Source organism: Ornithorhynchus anatinus, chromosome 10 (assembly GCF_004115215.2).
Source record: "Ornithorhynchus anatinus isolate Pmale09 chromosome 10, mOrnAna1.pri.v4, whole genome shotgun sequence".
In the NCBI taxonomy this organism is placed as follows: Eukaryota; Metazoa; Chordata; class Mammalia; order Monotremata; family Ornithorhynchidae; genus Ornithorhynchus; species Ornithorhynchus anatinus.
The window spans coordinates 6,862,580-6,880,787 of record NC_041737.1 but is presented as its reverse complement, the minus strand read 5'-3'; the positions used below and the strand labels follow the sequence as shown (position 1 = coordinate 6,880,787).

Sequence of the window (18,208 nt, the reverse complement as noted above, 5' to 3'; positions counted from 1 at the left end):
ACAGAGGAAGGTTCTAGGGTTCTCTCAGTCCTAGAAGAATGGGTAATTTTTGGAGGGGGGAAGAAATCAGCGATATGCATGGGGAAAAAGGCCAATTTTAATATCTGGCTAAGATGAATCAATAGGATTCGAGCGTCTACCGTGTTGGGGACCCACCCTGCTAGGCTTCTGGGAGAAAATGAAGTGGAAGACACGATCCCCGCTCGTGAATCATTCAGAGTCTCGACGGGAGAAGTAAGGAGAGGATTGATTAAGCGCTTACCGTGGGCAGGGTGCCGTAGTAAGCACTGGGAAAGAGTAGAGAGGTGGGAATTTGAAGTTTTCCTTCTGACCAGGTTGTTGGCAGAGAGAACCCACAGCTCTGACGGCGAAGGTTTTAAGGGATGCTCATGGGGTCCGATCAAACGCACGGGGCTGGCTGAGGATGGAAATCCATTATCCCCTTTTTCGCCGGAAGGAGCCAAGTGGGGTTCACTTGCTTGGGATCAAGGTGAGGATGAGAGGGGGCCCCGTGATCACTGTCTCACCCCACGGCTGCTTCAGAGCTCCCCTTCTGCCGCTAGCTCGCGACAGCCAACTTCCCCGCCTCTCTCTCTCTCTTTAGGGCGGACGTAGCCCCAAACCCAAAAGGCATCTGCCGGCACCGCCCACCCCTCTTCCCGCCAGCGACGTTGAGGTCGGCGGACTAGACGGACGGCGTGGACCGGGCTCCCTAGCAAAGACGGTCAAGCCGGCGACAACGGCGATCGGGCGTCCGGGAGGCCGCCCGCCCGCTCCACTGCTTCCTCGGGAGTCGGAGGTCGTGGGTTCTGATCCCGGCTCCGCCACCGGTCGGCTGTGTGACTCTGGGCAAGTCACTTCGCTTCTCTGGGCCTCAGTGACCTCGTCTGGAAAATGGGGATCGAGACGGCCGGCCCCACGCGGGGCAACCCGACGAGCTTCTATCTACCCCGGGCTTCGAACGGCGGCTGGCGAAGAGTAAGCGCTTAAATACCAAGATTATTATTATTACATTATTATCCGCGCCGTTCCACGTCCAGCCGCTACAACCGGCCGATCGGCTTACGACCGAAAACGCAGCGGGGGGGGGACGGACGGACGGACGACACGGTGAGCGGAGCAGCCCGGCGGGAAGAGCCCGGGCCAGGGAGGCAGAAGACCTCGGTTCCGGTCCCGGCTCGGCCTCGCAACCCTGCTCCCTCTTCGACGACGGGCCCCGCGTGGGCCGGGACCGCGCCCGACCCGACGGCCCCGATTCCGCCCCGGCGCTCGGCGGACACCGGAATTAATCAGGGAAGGGAAAGCCGCCCTGCGGTTTAAAGTAGAAAAATTTATTGCCTAAAGGTGCGTGACCCGGAGCCGGCGGCGAGCCCCGGGCGCTTATTTCAGCTTGACGCTCTTCTTCACGCCAGCGCGGATGCCGGACAACTCCCCGCCGTAGCGCCGCTCTTCTCGGCGGACCTCCCGGACCTGCCCCTTCCTGCGGATCTTGGCCCTGCGGTACTTCTCCCGGTGCTTGACCCTCGGGTTCCGGTCGATCTTCTTCCTCCTGGGGGTCAGGCCTCGGTTTTTGGCGATCTGGTAGGTGATGGCCCTCTTGGCGTCCGGACCGTCGCCCGCCCCGTCGGCCGGGGCCCCCCCGGTCCTCGGGTCGTCCTTCTTCCTCTTGGGCCCGGGCCTCTCCTCCGTCGCCGCGGACAGCCGGAGGGCGGCTCCGTGGTCGGGGCGGGGCGGGCCGGGGGCCCCCGAGGCCCCGGCGGGCCGGCCCCCGGGAGCGGCCCGCGGCCCCCGCCCGCCCGGGACCGGGCCGAGGAGGCGCCGGACCTCGTCCTCCAGCCTCCCGTCGACGGCCGCCAGCCTGTCGATGAGGCCGCGGTAGGCGACGAGCCTCTCGACCACGGGGTGGCCGCGGACGGGGGCCCGCCGGGCCTTGAGGACCAGGTAGAAGCTGAGGTTGGAGCAGTAGTTGAGGTAGAGGCCGTACTTGGCCCGCAGGTAGCGGCTCCCGGGGCCCCGGGGGATGACGTGGCTCTCGGCCAGGCACAGCAGGGGCTCCACCTCCTCCTTCAGCCGGGTCAGCTTGGCCTTCAGGTCCGCCGCCAGCTCCATCAGCTCGGGCGACTCCTTCCGCAGCATGTCCAGCCGCTCCTTGCGGGACAGCCGGGCCAGGTCCCGCGCCACCGCGGTCTCGGGCCCGGCGGCCGGCGGGCGGGGCCGGGCGAAGGCCTCCAGCCAGCCGACGCCGAAGTCGTCCTCGTGCAGGGCCCGGGCCAGGCGCAGCTGGATGGCCCGCGCCTCCGCCTCCTCCTCCTCCCGCTCGGCCTCCTCGGCCTCCGGCCGGCCCGGGGCCTCCGACCCGTAGTCCGTGTCGTAGTAGATCTTCTTCCGTCGGCCCCAGGACAGCGTGGGGTCCGCGGGGGCTTCGGCGTCGCTCTGCACCGAGCTCCCGCCGTCGTCCCCGTCCTCCTCCTCTCCATCCTCCTCCTCCTCCTCCCCGTCCCCTTCTCGTGGCTCCTCGTCGCCAGGCGGCTGCGGCTCTTCCTCCTCCTCCTCCTCCTCCTCCGGCTCGAGGCCCAGCACCCTCTCCTCCTTCTCGGGACGCCTTTTCTTCTTCTCGTCGTGCGGCTGGAAAGCCGGCACCCTCTCCTCCTTCTCGGGATGCCTCTTCCTCTTCTTCTGGTCGTGCAGCTGGAGGCCCGGCACCCTCTCCTCCTTCTCCGGATGCCTTTTCTTCTCCTTCTGGTCGTGCAGCTTGAGGCCCAGCCCCTCCTCCTCTTCTTCCTCCTCTTCCTCGTCGTGCAGCTCGAGGCCCAGCACCCTCTCCTCCTGGTCGGGATGCCTCTTCCTCTTCTTCTGGTCGTGCAGCTGGAGGCCCGGCACCCTCTCCTTTTCAGGATGCCTTTTCTTCTCCTTCTGGTCGTGCAGCTTGAGGCCCAGCCCCTCCTCCTCTTCTTCCTCCTCTTCCTCGTCGTGCAGCTCGAGGCCCAGCACCTCCTCCTCCTCCGGATGCCTTTTCTTCTCCTTCTTGTCGTGCAGCTTGAGGCCCAGCACCACCTCCTCCTCCTCCTCTTCTTCCTCCTCCTCCTCCTCCTCCTCTTCTTCTTCCTCCTCCTCCTCGTCGTCGTCGTCGTCTTGGAGCTCGAGGGCCAGCACCTCGTCCTCCTCCTCCTCTTCCTCCTCGTCCTCTTCCCGGTGTTCCCCGCCGGCCCCCAGCGCCGCCCGACTCCGCTCCTCGTGGAACTGGTCTACATCGTCCTGGAAGTAGCGGGGGTCCCCGGGGGAGGGCGGCGGCTCCTCCAACGCCCCGAACCGCCGCTCCTCCTCCTCCTCCTCTTCCTCCTCCTCGCCGCCCACCCGCCGCAGCCTCCGGTAGACCACCCCCCTCCGCCGCGGCCGCCCCGCCATGACGCTCCGGCCCTCACTTCCGGTCCCCGCCGGAAGCGCCCCCTTCACTTCCGGGCCCCGCTCCCGCCATGCCCCGCGCCAAAGGCCGAGGCCGCCCTTCCCGCCCCCCCCTCGGTCCGCCGGCTTTTCCAGTCCCCACTTCCGGTGGCAGGGGGCGGAACTATAAGAGGCGGAGGTGAGGTTGCACCCCGGAGCGCGCGCCGGCGGACTCGTCCGCCCGGACTGGGAGGAGGGGCCGCTCCTCGACGCCCGCCGCCAGGGCGCATGCGCGGACGCGGCGCCCCCTAGTGGCCCGGGCTTTAATCGCCGCCCTCCGGGGCGTCGAGTTGTCTTCGTCCACCGTCCGGCCTACTTAGTGAGCGCCTGCGGGGCGCTCTATTCATTCATTAGTATCTATTGAGCGCTTACTACGTGCAGGGCACTGGACTAAGCGCTCGGAATGGACAAAACGGCAACAGATAGAAACATTCCCCGCCCCTTGACGGGCTCACAGTCTAGTCGGGGGAGACGGACAAGAACGATAGCAATAAATAGAAGCAGGGGGATGGACATCTCGTGAAAACCATAGCAAATAAATAGAATCGAGGGGGTGAACATCTCATGAAAACGATGGCAGTAAATAGAATCGAGGGGATGAACATCTCATGAAAACAATGGCACATAAAGAGAATCGAGGGGGTGAATAGCTCATTAAAACAATAGCAAATAAATGGGATCAAGGGGATGAACATCTCATGAAAACAATGGCAAATAAAGAGAATCAAGAGGATGAACATCTCATGAAAACAATGGCAATAAAGAGAAATCGAGGGGATGACTATCTCACGAAAACCATAGCAAATAAATAGAATCGAGGGGATGAACATCTCATGAAAACCATAGCAAATAAATAGAATCGAGGGGATGAATATCTCATGAAAACCATAGCAATAAATAAAATCGAGGGGATGAATATCTCATGAAAACAATAGCAAATAAATAGAATCGAGGGGATGAATATCTCATGAAAACAATAGCAAATAAATAGAATCAAGGGGATGAATATCTCATCAACACAATGGCAAATAAATGGAATCAAGGGGATGAACGTCCCATTAAAACAACAGCAAATACCAAGCGCTTCAGGCAGAGGGATTCTGGGGAGGAGCGGGCATCGCCTCTCCGGAGCCACCCGTGCTGCGGGAGTGGGGCTGCTATTCGTTTTGGAATGAGCCTGGGCTGAGGAGTCCGATGTCATGGGTTCGAATGCCGGCTCTGCCCCTTGTCAGCTGGGTGACTGTGGGCCAGTCACTTCTCTGAGCCTCAGTGACCTCATCTGCTAAATAGGGATTAACTGTGAGCCTCACGGGGGACAACCTGATGACCCTGTATCTACCCCAGCGCTTAGAACAGTGCTTAGCACATACTAAGCGCTTAACAAATACCAACGTTATTATTATTATTACAGGTTTGATGTGCTAAAAGAAGTGGCAGGCATTCATTCATTCCATCGTATTTACTGAGTGCTTACTATGTGCAGAGCACTGTACTAAGCACTTGGAATGTACAATTCGGCAACAGATAGAGACCATCCCTGCCCAGTGACGGGCTCCCAGTCTAATCGGTCAGGCAGGCTGCCCCTGCCAACGACCCCCTGCCAGATCCTCCCCCTCTCCGGCCCCGCTGCCCGACTCCTTCCCCGCCTGCTCAGGCCGAGGCAGATCAGAACGGAGGAGGCAAATTCAATATTCAAGTTTTGAAGACCCGTAATGCGCTCAAATAATAATAATGATGGTATTTGTTAAGCGCTGACTCGTGCCGAACACTGTTCTGAGCGCTGGGGTAGAGACGAGATCATCAGGTTGTCCCACGTGGGGCTCACAGGCTTCACCCCCAGTTTACAGTTGTGGCACAGAGAAGTTAAATGGCTTGCCCGAGGTCACACAGCAGATAAGTGGTGGAGCCGGGATTAGAACCCATGACCTCTGACTCCCAAGCCCGGGGTCTCTCCGCTAAGCCACGCTGCTTCTCGATGAAATCAATCTGGGGGGCTTTGCTGGACACGATCAGCACCATCCCTACAGCTGATCGGTCAGTCACCTTCTAGACTGGAAGCTCCTCGTGGGCAGGGGATGGATCTGTTTATTGTTCCATTATTAATAAGAATATTAATGATGGCATTTGTTAAGTTTTTACTATGTGCTAAGCACTCCTCTAAACACTGGGGTAGATACAAGGTAACCAGGTCGTCCCACGTGGGGCTCACAATCTTGATCCCCATTTTACAATTGAGGTCACTGAGGTGCAGAGAAGTGAAGTGACTTGCCCCAGGTCACACAGCTGACAAGAGGCAGAGCCGGGACTAGAACCCACGACCTCTGACTCCCAACACCGGCCTCTTTCCGCTGAGCCACGCCGCTTCTCTATTACACTCTCCCAAGCGCTCTGCGCCCAGTAAGCACTCGATAAATATGGTCGAATGAAGGAATTGATTGAGCGATGCGTGCAGAGCTCCGTACTGAGAGCTTGGGAGAGCAATAATAATAATAATAATAATAATAATTGGGCTATTTGGGAAGTACTTACCATCCGTCAGGCACTGTACTAACCGTTGGGGTGGACACAAGGAAATTGGGTTGGACACAATCCCTGTCCCACGTGGGCCTCAGTCTTAATCCCCATTTTACAGATGACGAGGGAACTGAGGCACGGAGAAGTGAAGCGACTTGCCCACGGTCACCCGGCAGGCTAGTGGCCGAGTCGGGATTAGAACCCAGGTCCTCCTGACTCTCAGGCCCGGGTTCTAGCCACTAAGCAATGCTGCTTCCCTTAGCTTCTTAAGAAGTCACTTAAATCTTCATCCGCGGGAACCGATTCTGGTCCTGATCTTAGAGAAGCAGCGTCGTCCAACGGGTAGACCCCGGGCCTGGGAGTCAGGAGGACCTGGGTTCTAATCCTGGCCCCGCCCCGTCTGCCGTGTGACCTCGGACAAGTCGCTTCACTTCTCGGTGCCTCAGTTACCTCATCTGTAAAATGGGGGAATGAGATTTTGAGCCCTGTCCGCCCTGATTAGCATGCAACTATCCCAGCGCTCAGTACAGTGCTTGGCGCCTAATAATAATGTTGGTATTTGTTAAGCGCTTACTATGCGCGAAGCACCGTTCTAAGCGCGGGGGGGATACAAGGTGATCAGGTTGTCCTCCCTCGTGGGGCTCACGGTCTTCACGGCCCAGTCAGCGCTCAACAAATACCATTAAAAAAACCCCAGCAAACCAGTACCAGCGGCTTGCCCGGTGTCACTTGTTTTCTCCCGTCTCTGGCGTCTTGGCTCCCTGGGGCACAGTGGGCAGCCAGTCAGGCGATAGTGTTTATTGAACGTGTACTGTGTGCGGAACACTGCGCTAAGTGCTAACAAGTGATCACGCGGGAAGGGAAGCAACCCGACCCGAAGGGCTTTTGCTATCTCTGCCCACTTTAGCGGCTCCAGAGGGAATAAATAATTATTTATAATTTATTGTAATTATATTTTATCATATATTTTCATTATACAATATATAATAATTTATAATAACTCTCCCCCCCCCCCCCCTAGACGGTAAGCTCGTTGCGGGCAGGGAACCCACCTAACCGGCTCTGTGGCGCCGTACCCTTCCAAGTGCTCGGTTCAGTGCTCTGCACACAGCAAGCGCGCGATAGATACCGTTGCCGGTGAGGAGGATTCATTCGATAGTATTTATTGAGCGCTCACTATGTACAGAGCACTGTACTAAGCGCTTGGAATGGACAATTCGGCAACAGATAGAGACCATCCCTGCCCGGTGATGGGCTTATAGTCTAATCGAGGATGAACCCGGATCTCCAGATTCCCCCGAAGGCCAACTCATCACCACAAGCGGGGGCATTTGGGGGGGCAAGAAGGCCACTTTTAAACGACAAGTGATTTTAGAAGGGGTTTCTGAGGCGGCCGACACTCGGGGGTGTCGTTATCGCGACTAGACATCGCCCGGTTGGAAGAAGATAAGGAAATCGAACAAGTGCAACGTGTATTTTCAAGTGTCATCTAAGAGTTGCGAAGGGGAAATTTTGCTCTTGAGGTTAATTATAGCAATTATTCAGGTGACAAGGTGGCTTCAGAAACCCACAGAAATTATTTTTAGATACAAGAGAAAAAGAGGAAGAGATGAAGGGCCTTTGCCATCTGTTTCATTTTAACCCCGAACCCTCCTTCCCTTCCATACCATCCTTGACTCATTATTATTATTATTATTGTTGTTATTATTAAGTGCTTACTATATGCCTAGCACTATACCATGCACAGGTGTAGACAGAAGACAATCATGTCCCATGTGGGGCTTGCAGTCTGACTAGGAGGGAGACCAGGCACTGAGTCTCCATTTTGCAGATGAGGGAACTGAGGCATAGAGAAGTCAAGTGACTTACCCAAGGTCACACAGCGGACACGAGGAAGAGCTGAAATTAGAACCCAGGTCCACGGACTCGCAGACCGTTCTCTTTCCGCTAGGCCACAGGTCTTAGTGGAAAGAGTCCGGGCTTGGGAGTCAGAGGTTGTGGGTTCTAATCCCGGCTCCTCCACTGGTCTGCTGTGTGCCCTTGGGCAAGTCACTTCACTTCTCTGTGCCTCAGTTACCTCATCCGTAAAAATAGGGATTAAAAAATGTGAGACCCACGTGGGACAACCTGATTCCCCTGTGTCTACCCCAGTGCTTAGAACAGTGCTCTGCACATAGTAAGCACTTTACAAATATCATAATTCTTATTATTATCCTCTTCAAAGACACAGAAAGAGCAGATCCTAGAAAGTGGTCCAGGATGGAAGTAGTCGCAGCGTTTCTATTTAGATACTGGAGAAGCCGATCTAACTTTTCCCAGATATCGATTTATAATTTAGCTCCTCTCTTGCCGGCCGTGTGACCTTGGGCAAGTCACTTCACTTCTCTGTGCGTACATTTCCTCACCCGCAACTGGGAATTCAATACCCCTCCTACTTCGATCGTGAACTCTATTGTGGGACGGAGACTGAATCCGGCCTAACTCACTTTGATCTACCCCAGGGCGTAGAACGGTGCTGGAAATATAGTAAGTGCTTAAATACAAACTAAGAAAACCTTTAAATTGAGTGAGTTCTGTGTCTCCTCCTGTTTAAAAATTAAAATGATCATTTTCAGAACTGTCACCGGACAATGTCCCCTCCCCCCCCCAGACCATCATCATCATCGTTAATATTTACTCGATTCCTAAAATGTTCACGTGTCACACCTGGCACACCGTGGAACACGAGGGCGTCGCAGATGCGATTTTGGGGAAGTCTGCCGATTTTACGTGATTCTTAGGGTTTTTCTCCAGGGGCCGGGGGGAGCTGGAAAACCTCGCTTACCCCGGAGGCTCGGTGTTTTCCTCCCACGTCTGCACGAGCCCGAGCCGGGGCCCTCGGCGGACGGAGTCGTGCTCGAGGCAGCCGTGGCATCGGCTCTACCTGGAGGGCAGGGAGAGTGTCTGTTAAATTGTTCTACGGTACTCTCGCACGTGCTGAGCACAATGCTCCGCACTCAGTAAGTACCGCCGACTGACCGAGGATAATAATTAATAATAATGACGATGGTATTTGTTAAGGGCTTACTCTGTGCCTGGCACCGTTCTGAGCACTGGGATTGATAGAAGCAAATGGGTTTGGATACAGTTGGGCAGGGATTGTCTCTATCTGTTGCCAAATTGTATATTCCAAGCGCTTAGTACAGTGCTCTGCACTTAGTAAGCACTCAATAAATACGATTGAATGAATCCAGTCCCGGTCCCATGCGAGCCTCACAGTCTCAATCCCCATTTTCCAGATGAAAAGGGACCCGAGGCCCAGAGGAAGTGAAATGACTTGCCCAAGGTCACACAGCAGACTAGCGGCAGAGCTGGGATTAGAACCCAGGACCTTCAGACTCCCGGGCCCGAGCTCTATCCACTACTTCATGCTTCTTCCCTAGTAATAATGATGATGCTATTTGTTAAGCTTAACAAATACCATTATTATTATCATTATTAAGCGCTTACTATGTGCCAAGCACTGGCGTAGATACAAGGTCCTCAGATTGTCCCACTTGGGGCTCACAGTCTTACTCCTCATTTTACAGATGAGGTGACTGAGGCCCAGAGAAGTGAAGCGACTTGCCCAAAGTCACCCAGCTGATAAGCGGCGGAGCCGGGATTAGAACCCACGACCTCTGACTCCCCAGCCCGGGCTCTTTCCACCGAGCCACCCTGCTTCTCTCTCTCGAATGCCAAATCGTGTGCGATTCATAGCGACTCCACGAACACGTCACCGGCTCCCCTGCCGTCGTTGTCATGGTCTCCGTCCATCTAGCTGCTGATCTGCCCCTTCTACGTTGTTCCGTAGTGTTTTCTTGGGGAAAAACACGGAAGTGGTTCAATCCTTTCCTTCTTCCGCAATTAGGAGTTGTAACAGAATTTATTAAGTGCTTACTGGGTGCAGAGCACCGTACTGAGTGTGGGGAGAGGATCATCTGTAAAATGGGGATGAAGACTGTGAGCCCCACGTGGGACAACCTGATTCCCCTGTGTCTGCCCCAGCACTTAGAACAGTGCTCTGCACGTAGTAAGCGCTTAACAAATACCAACATTATTATTATCATTATTATCGTTGTCTCAGGCTGAGTCGTGTCCGACCCATAGCGACGCCAAGGACACGTCTCCCCCAGAACGGCCCACTTCCATCCGCCATCGTAGCGTACGCATAGAGTTTTCTTGGTAAAAATACAGAAGTGGTTTACCGCTGCCTCCGTGAAAATACTCTCCTCCTCTATCTGTTCTCCCCTTCTAGACCGTAAGCTCCTTGAGGGCAGAAAATGTGGCTACCAACTCTGTTCACGCTCCCCAAGTGCTCAGTACAGTGCTCTGCACACAGAAAGCACTTAATACAGTCGATCGACTGCGGGGATTCGACAGGATCCCTGCCCCTCGGGGGGCTCACGCCTAAGAGCGTAACTGGGGAGAAGGACTGGAGTCAGACACGTCAGGAGAGGTGAAATAGTGAAACCCAACCCAGACAATTACTCAAATTGAAAACAAAGTCGGCCGGGAGCAGGATTTCAGGGTCCTGGTGGCTCAGAGATCAGGGAACCCCTGAAGACACAGCGGTCGCTCCAGCAGCCAGGCTTCGGGGGTTTTGGGGAGGCCTCAGGCCGGGCTACCTGGGGCTGGAATCATAAAATCAGACATGAAATGGTTGTCGTTCTTGTCACGGTATTACTATGTAATATTAATAATGTTGGTATTTGTTTAGCGCTTACTACGTGCAGAGCACTGTTCTAAGTGCTGGGGGAGATGCAGGTAGTCAGGTCGTCCCACGTGAGGCTCACAGTTAATCCCCATTTTACAGATGAGGTAACTGAGGCCCCGAGAAGTGAAGTGACTCGCCCACAGTCACACAGCTGACAAAAGTGGCAGAGCTGGGAGTCGAACCCATGACCTCTGACTCCAAAGCCCGGGCTCTTTCCACTGAGCCACGCTGCGTCGGGCACTCCACTAAGCGCTGGGGTAGATACGAGTGAATGAGGTTGGGCACGATCCCCGTCTCACACGGGGCTCACAGTCCTAATCCCCGTTTTACAGTTGGGGTAAGTGAGGCCCAGAGAAGTGAAGTGACATGCCCGAGGTCACCTAGCAGACAAGCGGCAGAGCCGGCATTAGAACCCAGATCCTTCTGACTCCCACCCTCCTGCTCTAGTAATAAAATAATGTTGGTATTGGTTAAGCGCTCTCTGTGTGCCGAGCGCCGTTCTAAGCGCTGGGGTAGATACAAGGTAATCGCGATGTCCCAAGCGAGGCTCACAGTCTTCATCCCCATTTTACAGACGAGGTAACCGAGGCACCGAGAAGTAGAGAAGCGGCGTGGCTCACTGGAAAGAGCCCGGGCTTGGGAGTCAGAGGTCATGGGTTCGAATCCTGGCTCTGCCACTTGTCAGCTGTGTGTCTGTGGGCAAGTCACTTCACTTCTCTGGGCCCGAGTGACATCTGTAAAATGGGGATGAAGACTGTGAGCCTCACGTGGGACAACCCGCTTACCCTGTATCTACCCCAGACCTTAGAACAGTGCTCTGTACGTAGTAAGCACTTAACAAATACCAACATTATTATGATTATTATTAAGCGACTTGCCCGAAGTCACACAGCTGACAGGTGGCGGAGCCGGGGTTAGAACCCATGACCTCTGACTTCTTAAGCCCGTGCTCTTCCCACCGAGCCACGCTGCCTAGAGGAAAGAATCCAGTTCCATAATGGTCCCCGACTGGAGACAGCCGAAACCTGTCCTTTCCCCCCTTTCCCCTCCAACCGAACTGTTACCACGTTAATACGGCCACTCGTCCCATCCCTCCTCGATCACTGCATCGGCCTCCTCGCTGACGTCCCCGCCTCCTGTCTCTCCCCGCTCCAGTCCATACTTGGCTCTGCTGCCCGGATCGTTTGTCTACAGAAACGTTCAGTGCGGGTTTCCTCACTCCTCAAGAGCCTCCGGGGTTGCCCGTCCACCTCCCCATCAGTCGGAAACAATCTCCTTACCATCAACTTTGGAGCATCGAATCAACTCGCCCCCTCCTACCTCACCTGGCTGCTCTCCTGCTACAAGCCAGCCTGAGCACTTTGCTCCTCTAATGCCAACCTACTCGGTGCACCTCCGTCTCGTCTATCCGGCCGCCCGCCTCTCGCCCACGTTTCGCCTCTGGCCTGGAAGGCCTTCGCTCTTCTCATCCAACAGACCGCCACTCTCCCTACCTTCAAAACCTGATTAAAAGCACATCTTCTCCAACAGGGCTTCCCCAACTAAGCGCTCCTTTCCTCTACCCCCAGCTCCCTTCTGTGTTGTCTTTGCACTGGTTTTGGACCTTTTATTTACCCCCACGGCACTTATGTACATCTCTGTGCTATCTCAAAACCTGATTGAAAGCACATCTTCTCCAAGAGGGCTTCCCCAACAACACCTTCCTTTCCTCTACCCACCCCCCCATCCCTTCTGTGTTGTCTTTGCACTGGTTTTGTACCCTTTATTTACCCCCACGGCACTTATGTACATCCCTGTGCTATCTCAAAACCTGATTAGAAGCACGTCTTCTCCAAGAGGGCTTCCCCAACTAAGCCCTCCTTTCCTCTACCCCCCGTTCCCTTCTGTATTGTCTTTGCACTGGTTTTGTACCCTTTATTTACCCCACAGCACTTATGTACATCTCTGTGCTGTCTTTTAGACTGTAAAGCCGTGTGGGTGGGGAACATCTCTTTGGCTGAATTGTAATAATAATAATGTTGGTATTTGTTAAGCACTTACTATATGCAGAGCACTGTTCTCAGCACTGGGGTAGATACGGGGTCATCAGGTTGTCCCATGTGAGGCTCACAGTCTTCATCCCCATTTGACAGATGAGGTCACTGAGGCCCAGAGAAGTGAAGTGACTTGCCCACAGTCACCCAGCTGACAAGTGGCGGAGCCGGGATTCGAACCCATGACTTCTGACTCCCAAGCCCGGGCTCCTTCCACTGAGCCACGCTAATTGTACTTTCCAAGCACTTAGGACAGTGCTCTGCACACAGTAAGCGCTCAATAAATACGACTGACGGATCGATCGATCGATCGATTTGCAAAATCTGCTCTTCCCCCCCGAACCCCGTACTTGTCTTATGAATCAGAATAGTGGATGGTTTTTCACTTCAGACACGGTGTAGGCATTTTTCACTCCCCAGGGAAATGTCAAATCAACGAGTAGCGGGAAATTGTGATTAACACGAAGTCATGCATTAACAGGTAGGGATGCCAAGTGAATGAGTGAATCAAGAAGAGGAAAAAGCAATTTTCAGCGACGAGTCGAATATGACTCAATCGGCGGTGAAAATCAATGAGCTGAAAAAAAGACCAACCACTGAACTGTATTTCTTCTCTTTTCCCTGCCCGGTCCAGACTGCTTACTCATAATTCAAGCCTATTTCCTCTTGGCCTGAATTACCCGGCTAGGGTCAAACCTACCCCGAGTTCCTCTAATGTTGTCTTAGAGCCTCAGTTTTTATTTCTTCTCAGTCAGGAGCCTCCACAGTCGGCTTCAGCTCCTCGTGTCCTTATGTGCCCTTCCTCTGCCTGGCAATCTTCACGTGGGTCTCTATATCTGTTTTCCTCTCCGTTTCTGTCAGAGACCCAGGGGGACGGAGACACAGAGAGGCAGCAGAGACGAGACAGGCGAGAGAAAGATGGAGAAGGAGCCAGCCAGACGACATTTCGGCAAATGCGGTCGTATTTTCTGAGCCCTTACTGTGTGCAAAGCGCTGTCCTTAGGGCTTGGCAGAGTGCAATATAACAATAAACAGACACATTCGCTATCCACAACGAGACTGAAAGGAGGGCTAAGACACACGCTCTCCATTTTGTAGAAGTCCAAGCCCTTAGTACAGTGCTCTGCACTCAGTAAGTGCTCAGTAACTAGGATTGACTGACTGATTGATTGAAATAGAGTTTTAGTTCCAAAATATCTATTTAGAAATACACCCAGTAAGTGCTCACTAACTAGGATTGATCGACTGATCGATTGAAATAGAGTTTTAGTTCCAAAATATCTATTCAGAAATACACTGAATTGAAAAGCGTAAGTTCATAATAATGTTGGTATTTGTGAAGCGCTTACTATGTCCAGAGCACTGTTCTAAGCGCTGGGGGAGATACAGGGTGATCAGGTTGTCCCCCGTGAGGCTCACAGTTAATCCCCATTTTACACATGAAGTAACTGAGGCACAGAGAAGTGAAGTGACTTGCCCAGAGTCACACAGCTGCCAAGTGGCAGAGCCGGGATTCGAATCCATGACCTCTGACTCCCAAACCCGGGCTTTTTCCACTGAGCCAAGTTCATCGTGGGCAGGGAACGTGGCTGCCAACTCTGTGGTATCGTGCTCTCCCAAGAGCTTAGTACAGTGGTCTGCGCATAGTAAGTGCTCAATAAATGCCACCGATTGACTGATTGATAAGAAGGCAGTGGCATTCATTCGGAGAAACGAAACCTTGGCTGGTCATGAGACCAGCCTGACTACTTGTTTTGTTGCCCGACTACTTGTTTTGCTGTCTGTCTCCCCCTTTTAGACTGTGGTCCCGTTGTTGGGCAAGGAATCGTCTCTATCTGTTGCCCAACTGTACATTCCAAGTGCTTAGTACACTGCTCTGTACACACTAAGCGCTCCATAAATACAACTGAATGAATGAGTGACTCTTTGGTTGAGGAGTTGGATAACACGATGTTTACTTGAACCTGCCTTCTTGTGAGTTTGCTGAAGAGATCGTGTTCTAGTACCTTCGGAAATTGCTATTAAAAGTAATATTTCTCACCCTGTTGATTATTTAGTGGGGTTGGGTAGGTGTGAAGTAAACATGTGACCCTGCTAAAAAATCACTTCCAGGGGAGGTGTGGTTGATGATTTTGTGGGCTGGAAGATTATTTTTTATAAGGCAATGAGAGATAATAGTTATACTAGTAACTGTAATATTTACTGAGTGCTCTCTTGGTGTCGTGTACTGGACTAGCACTTGGGAAGCACAGAATGACACAGCCCCTTCCCACGAGGAGCTTACATTTTAACGGGGCAGATGAATAATTACAACTACAGTGGTCAAAATAAATTAATTCGTTCATTCGTCGTACTTATTGAACCCTTACTCTGTGCAGAGCACTGTACGAATCACTTGGAAAGTATAATTCAGCAATAAAGAGAGACAATCCCTGACCACAACGGGCTTATATCTTGAGGGGGAGAGATGAGGACTCAGGGAGATATGAGGACTCAGGGTGACGGGAAATGAAACAGGAAAACCTTTGGAGAAGACGGGATTTGAATGTGGGGTGAGCCGTGGGCTCTGTCGTAGGGGGCGTCACCCAAATCAGACATTTCATCATCTCCCCAAACTCTGGGGTGGATGGAACAACGCTAAATATTGCCTGGCAGAGTTCCGCATAACCTATTGGGTGCTCATAATCCATCCGAGTGAAAAGCAGAAGCACCAAGATAGTCCGCCTCCCCCGTGTTTTAATATCAAATGAAATTCAATACATCCGATACTTCAATAAAAGGAAAAAAAAATCACCTGACTCCCCTGGAGCAGGATGATGAAGATCTCTTTGATCTATCCCAACTTTTTGCAATTTCCAGGCTTTCGGTGATAGATTTTGGTCAATTGTAAGACCACGGACAGGTGAAAAAGATGAAAAAGCAGTGACGGTCCTGGAGAGAAAATAGATTTAAGCTTTTTCAGTGATTGGTTAACCTAAAGAAAAAATATTTCTGTCTCCTTGAAAGGCAAATGTAATTGTTGCAAGTAGGGTAAAATAACACTGATAATGCTCCTTCTAAAAATAGTACTATTTGTTAAGCACTTGGGTGGCCACCAGATATTTTAAACTCAATATGGAAAAAACTGAACTCATCCTTTTTCCTCCTCAACCCTCTCATAAATTTCCAATATCAGTCAAGCCTCTGTGTCTGAGAAGCTTTCCAACTTCAGTGTCCTCTTTGCCTCTTCTCTTTCACCCCTCAAATACACCTTCCCTGCCCCCTTTTTTTTCGAAATGGCATTTAAGTGCTTACTTTGTGCCAAGCACTGTATTTAAGGCTGAGGGAGAGACAGGATAATCATTTGATGGCCCCTGGTCCTTAGTCTAAGGAAGCGGGGCAACAGGATATGAAAAGGTGGAATGAAGAGCCTGTTCGGTTTGAACTCATCCTAAGGCTTGGATGGTAGTAGAGATTGTTGTTTAAGTTTAGGGTGCAGCAGATAACAGCTCTATGCAAAACTACTGCAGGTGCAAGTTTATTTAAAAACAAACCACAATACAGGTGCAATTCTCCATGTAAATAGTTAACCACAAGATGAAACTTCAAAGGGCTATTTGGAAAGTTGATGGAAGGACAATTTAGATTTAAGGATGATTTGCCGATCTTTACCCCCCTTTTCTCTCTTTAGGGCATTTCTTAAGCCCTTACTTTGTATCAGGCACTGTACTAAGCACTGGGGTAGATACAGTTAATCAGGTTGGACGCAGTCCCTGTCCCACATGGGGCTCACAGCCTTAATCCCCATTTTACAGATGAGGTAACGGGGGCACAGAGAAGTGAAGTGTCTTGCCCAAGGTCACCCAGCAGATTAGCGAAGGAGGGGGATTAGAACCCAGGTCCTTTTGGCATAATTCAAAAGGAAAGAGGTGAATTTCTTCCTTTCCGTCTTTGAGTTCTACTGTTTTTCCTGGAAAATCTGGAAAAACAGATTCCGACTGAATTTGACCCACATTCTTCCTTGAAAAATCTAACTTTTAAGGGTTGAAAAATTAGGGGTAAAGCAAATATAATTTAGAAAGCACTTAGAGCTGAGCTGGGAAAATTCTAAGTGTTAACAAATACCATAAAAAAGAGGAAATAACCTGTGAAAAGTCAAATGAGACATGCCCTAAGACCCAAATGATGTTAATCAACATCAGGGGTGGTTTATTAGGAATTCTTTCTTTATCTTAAGGATATAATTTGGCTAACTATCCCAGAGGAGAGCAAGCTCTTCTCTTCCCAGTCAATGAGGGTTTACTGTGTACATTGTCACCAACCAGAGGTATTTATTGAGCGCTTACTGTGTGCAGTGGACTGAACTAAGCGCTTGGAAGAATACAATACGAGTTGGTAGGCACATTCCCTGCCCACTACGAATTTATATTCAATCAATTGGTCATTTATTGAGCACTTACTGTGTGTAGAACACTGTACTAAGCTCTTGGGAGAGTACAATATAATAGAGTTGATAGACATGTTCCCTGCCTGCAACGAGCTTAACGTCTAGAGGATCTCAAGTAAGGCCCAGCTCCAGTAAGCGATACGATAATAAAAAATATTCTTCATCATCAAAGATGCTTGAAAGTCTTTGAAGTAGTGTTGCTTACTGGATAGAGCACGAGTCTGGGAGGCAGAAGAACCTGGGTTCTAATCCTGACTCCGCCGCTTGTCTGCTGTGTGACTTTGGGCAAGTCACTTCACTTCTCTGTGCCTCAGTTACCTCATCTGTAAAATGGGGATGAAGACCGGGAGCCCCATGTTAGACTGTGAGTCCGTTGCTGGGCAGGGATTGTCTCTGATGCCGAATTGTCCATTCCAAGCGCTTAGTCCAGTGCTCTGCACATAGTAAGTGCTCAATAAATACGATTGAATGAATGAATGTGGGGCATGGACTGTGTCCACCCTGCTTAGCTTGTGTTTACCCCAGCTCTTAGAACAGCGCCTGACACATGGCATGAGCACTTAACAGATACCATCAAGGAAAAAAAAGAATGCATTACAATACTGCCATTTCTCAGTCATTCTAACTTTCCTGCTTTTATGAGGGTTGGATGTTGCCCTTTCCCAAGACTGCGTAGTAAGCGCTCAACAAATACCATATCATAACAGAGTTGGAAGACGAGGAGGAGTTGCCGGTCACTTCCCGCTCCCTTCTGCATCGCCTTGACTTGCTCCATTTGCTCTTCCCCCCGACCCCAGCCCCACAGCACTTAGGTATATATATATCTGTCATTTTATTCTATGTACTGATGTCTGTCTCCTCCCGTTCTAGAATGTGAGCTCGTTGTGGACAGGGAATTTCCCTGCTTATTGTTCTATCGTACCTTCCCATAAGCTTAGTACAGTGTTTGGCACCCAGAAAGCCCTTAATAAAGACGACTGAATGAATGAACGAAACCGCTGGTTTCTGAATGTTATTTCTGCCTAGTACTTGTGCATATTTCTGTCCCTCCCCCTTGAG

General features: G+C 51.9%; 1 protein-coding gene across 1 annotated transcript; it reads right to left on the bottom strand.

Moving 5' to 3' along the window:
* Positions 1–1,310: 1,310 nt before the first annotated feature.
* UTP3 (UTP3 small subunit processome component) lies at positions 1,311–3,414 on the bottom strand. Its single transcript, XM_029072683.1, has one exon. It carries the CDS (start codon positions 3,403–3,405, stop codon positions 1,381–1,383), a length of 2,025 nt encoding a protein of 674 aa, XP_028928516.1. The 5' UTR covers positions 3,406–3,414; the 3' UTR covers positions 1,311–1,380.
* Positions 3,415–18,208: the final 14,794 nt, after the last annotated feature.

What these genes read in the sequence shown, in the direction of transcription:
- UTP3 (XM_029072683.1), bottom strand. Translation starts at nt 3,405, where the DNA reads ATGGCGGGGCGGCCGCGGCGGAGGGGGGTGGTCTACCGGAGGCTGCGG.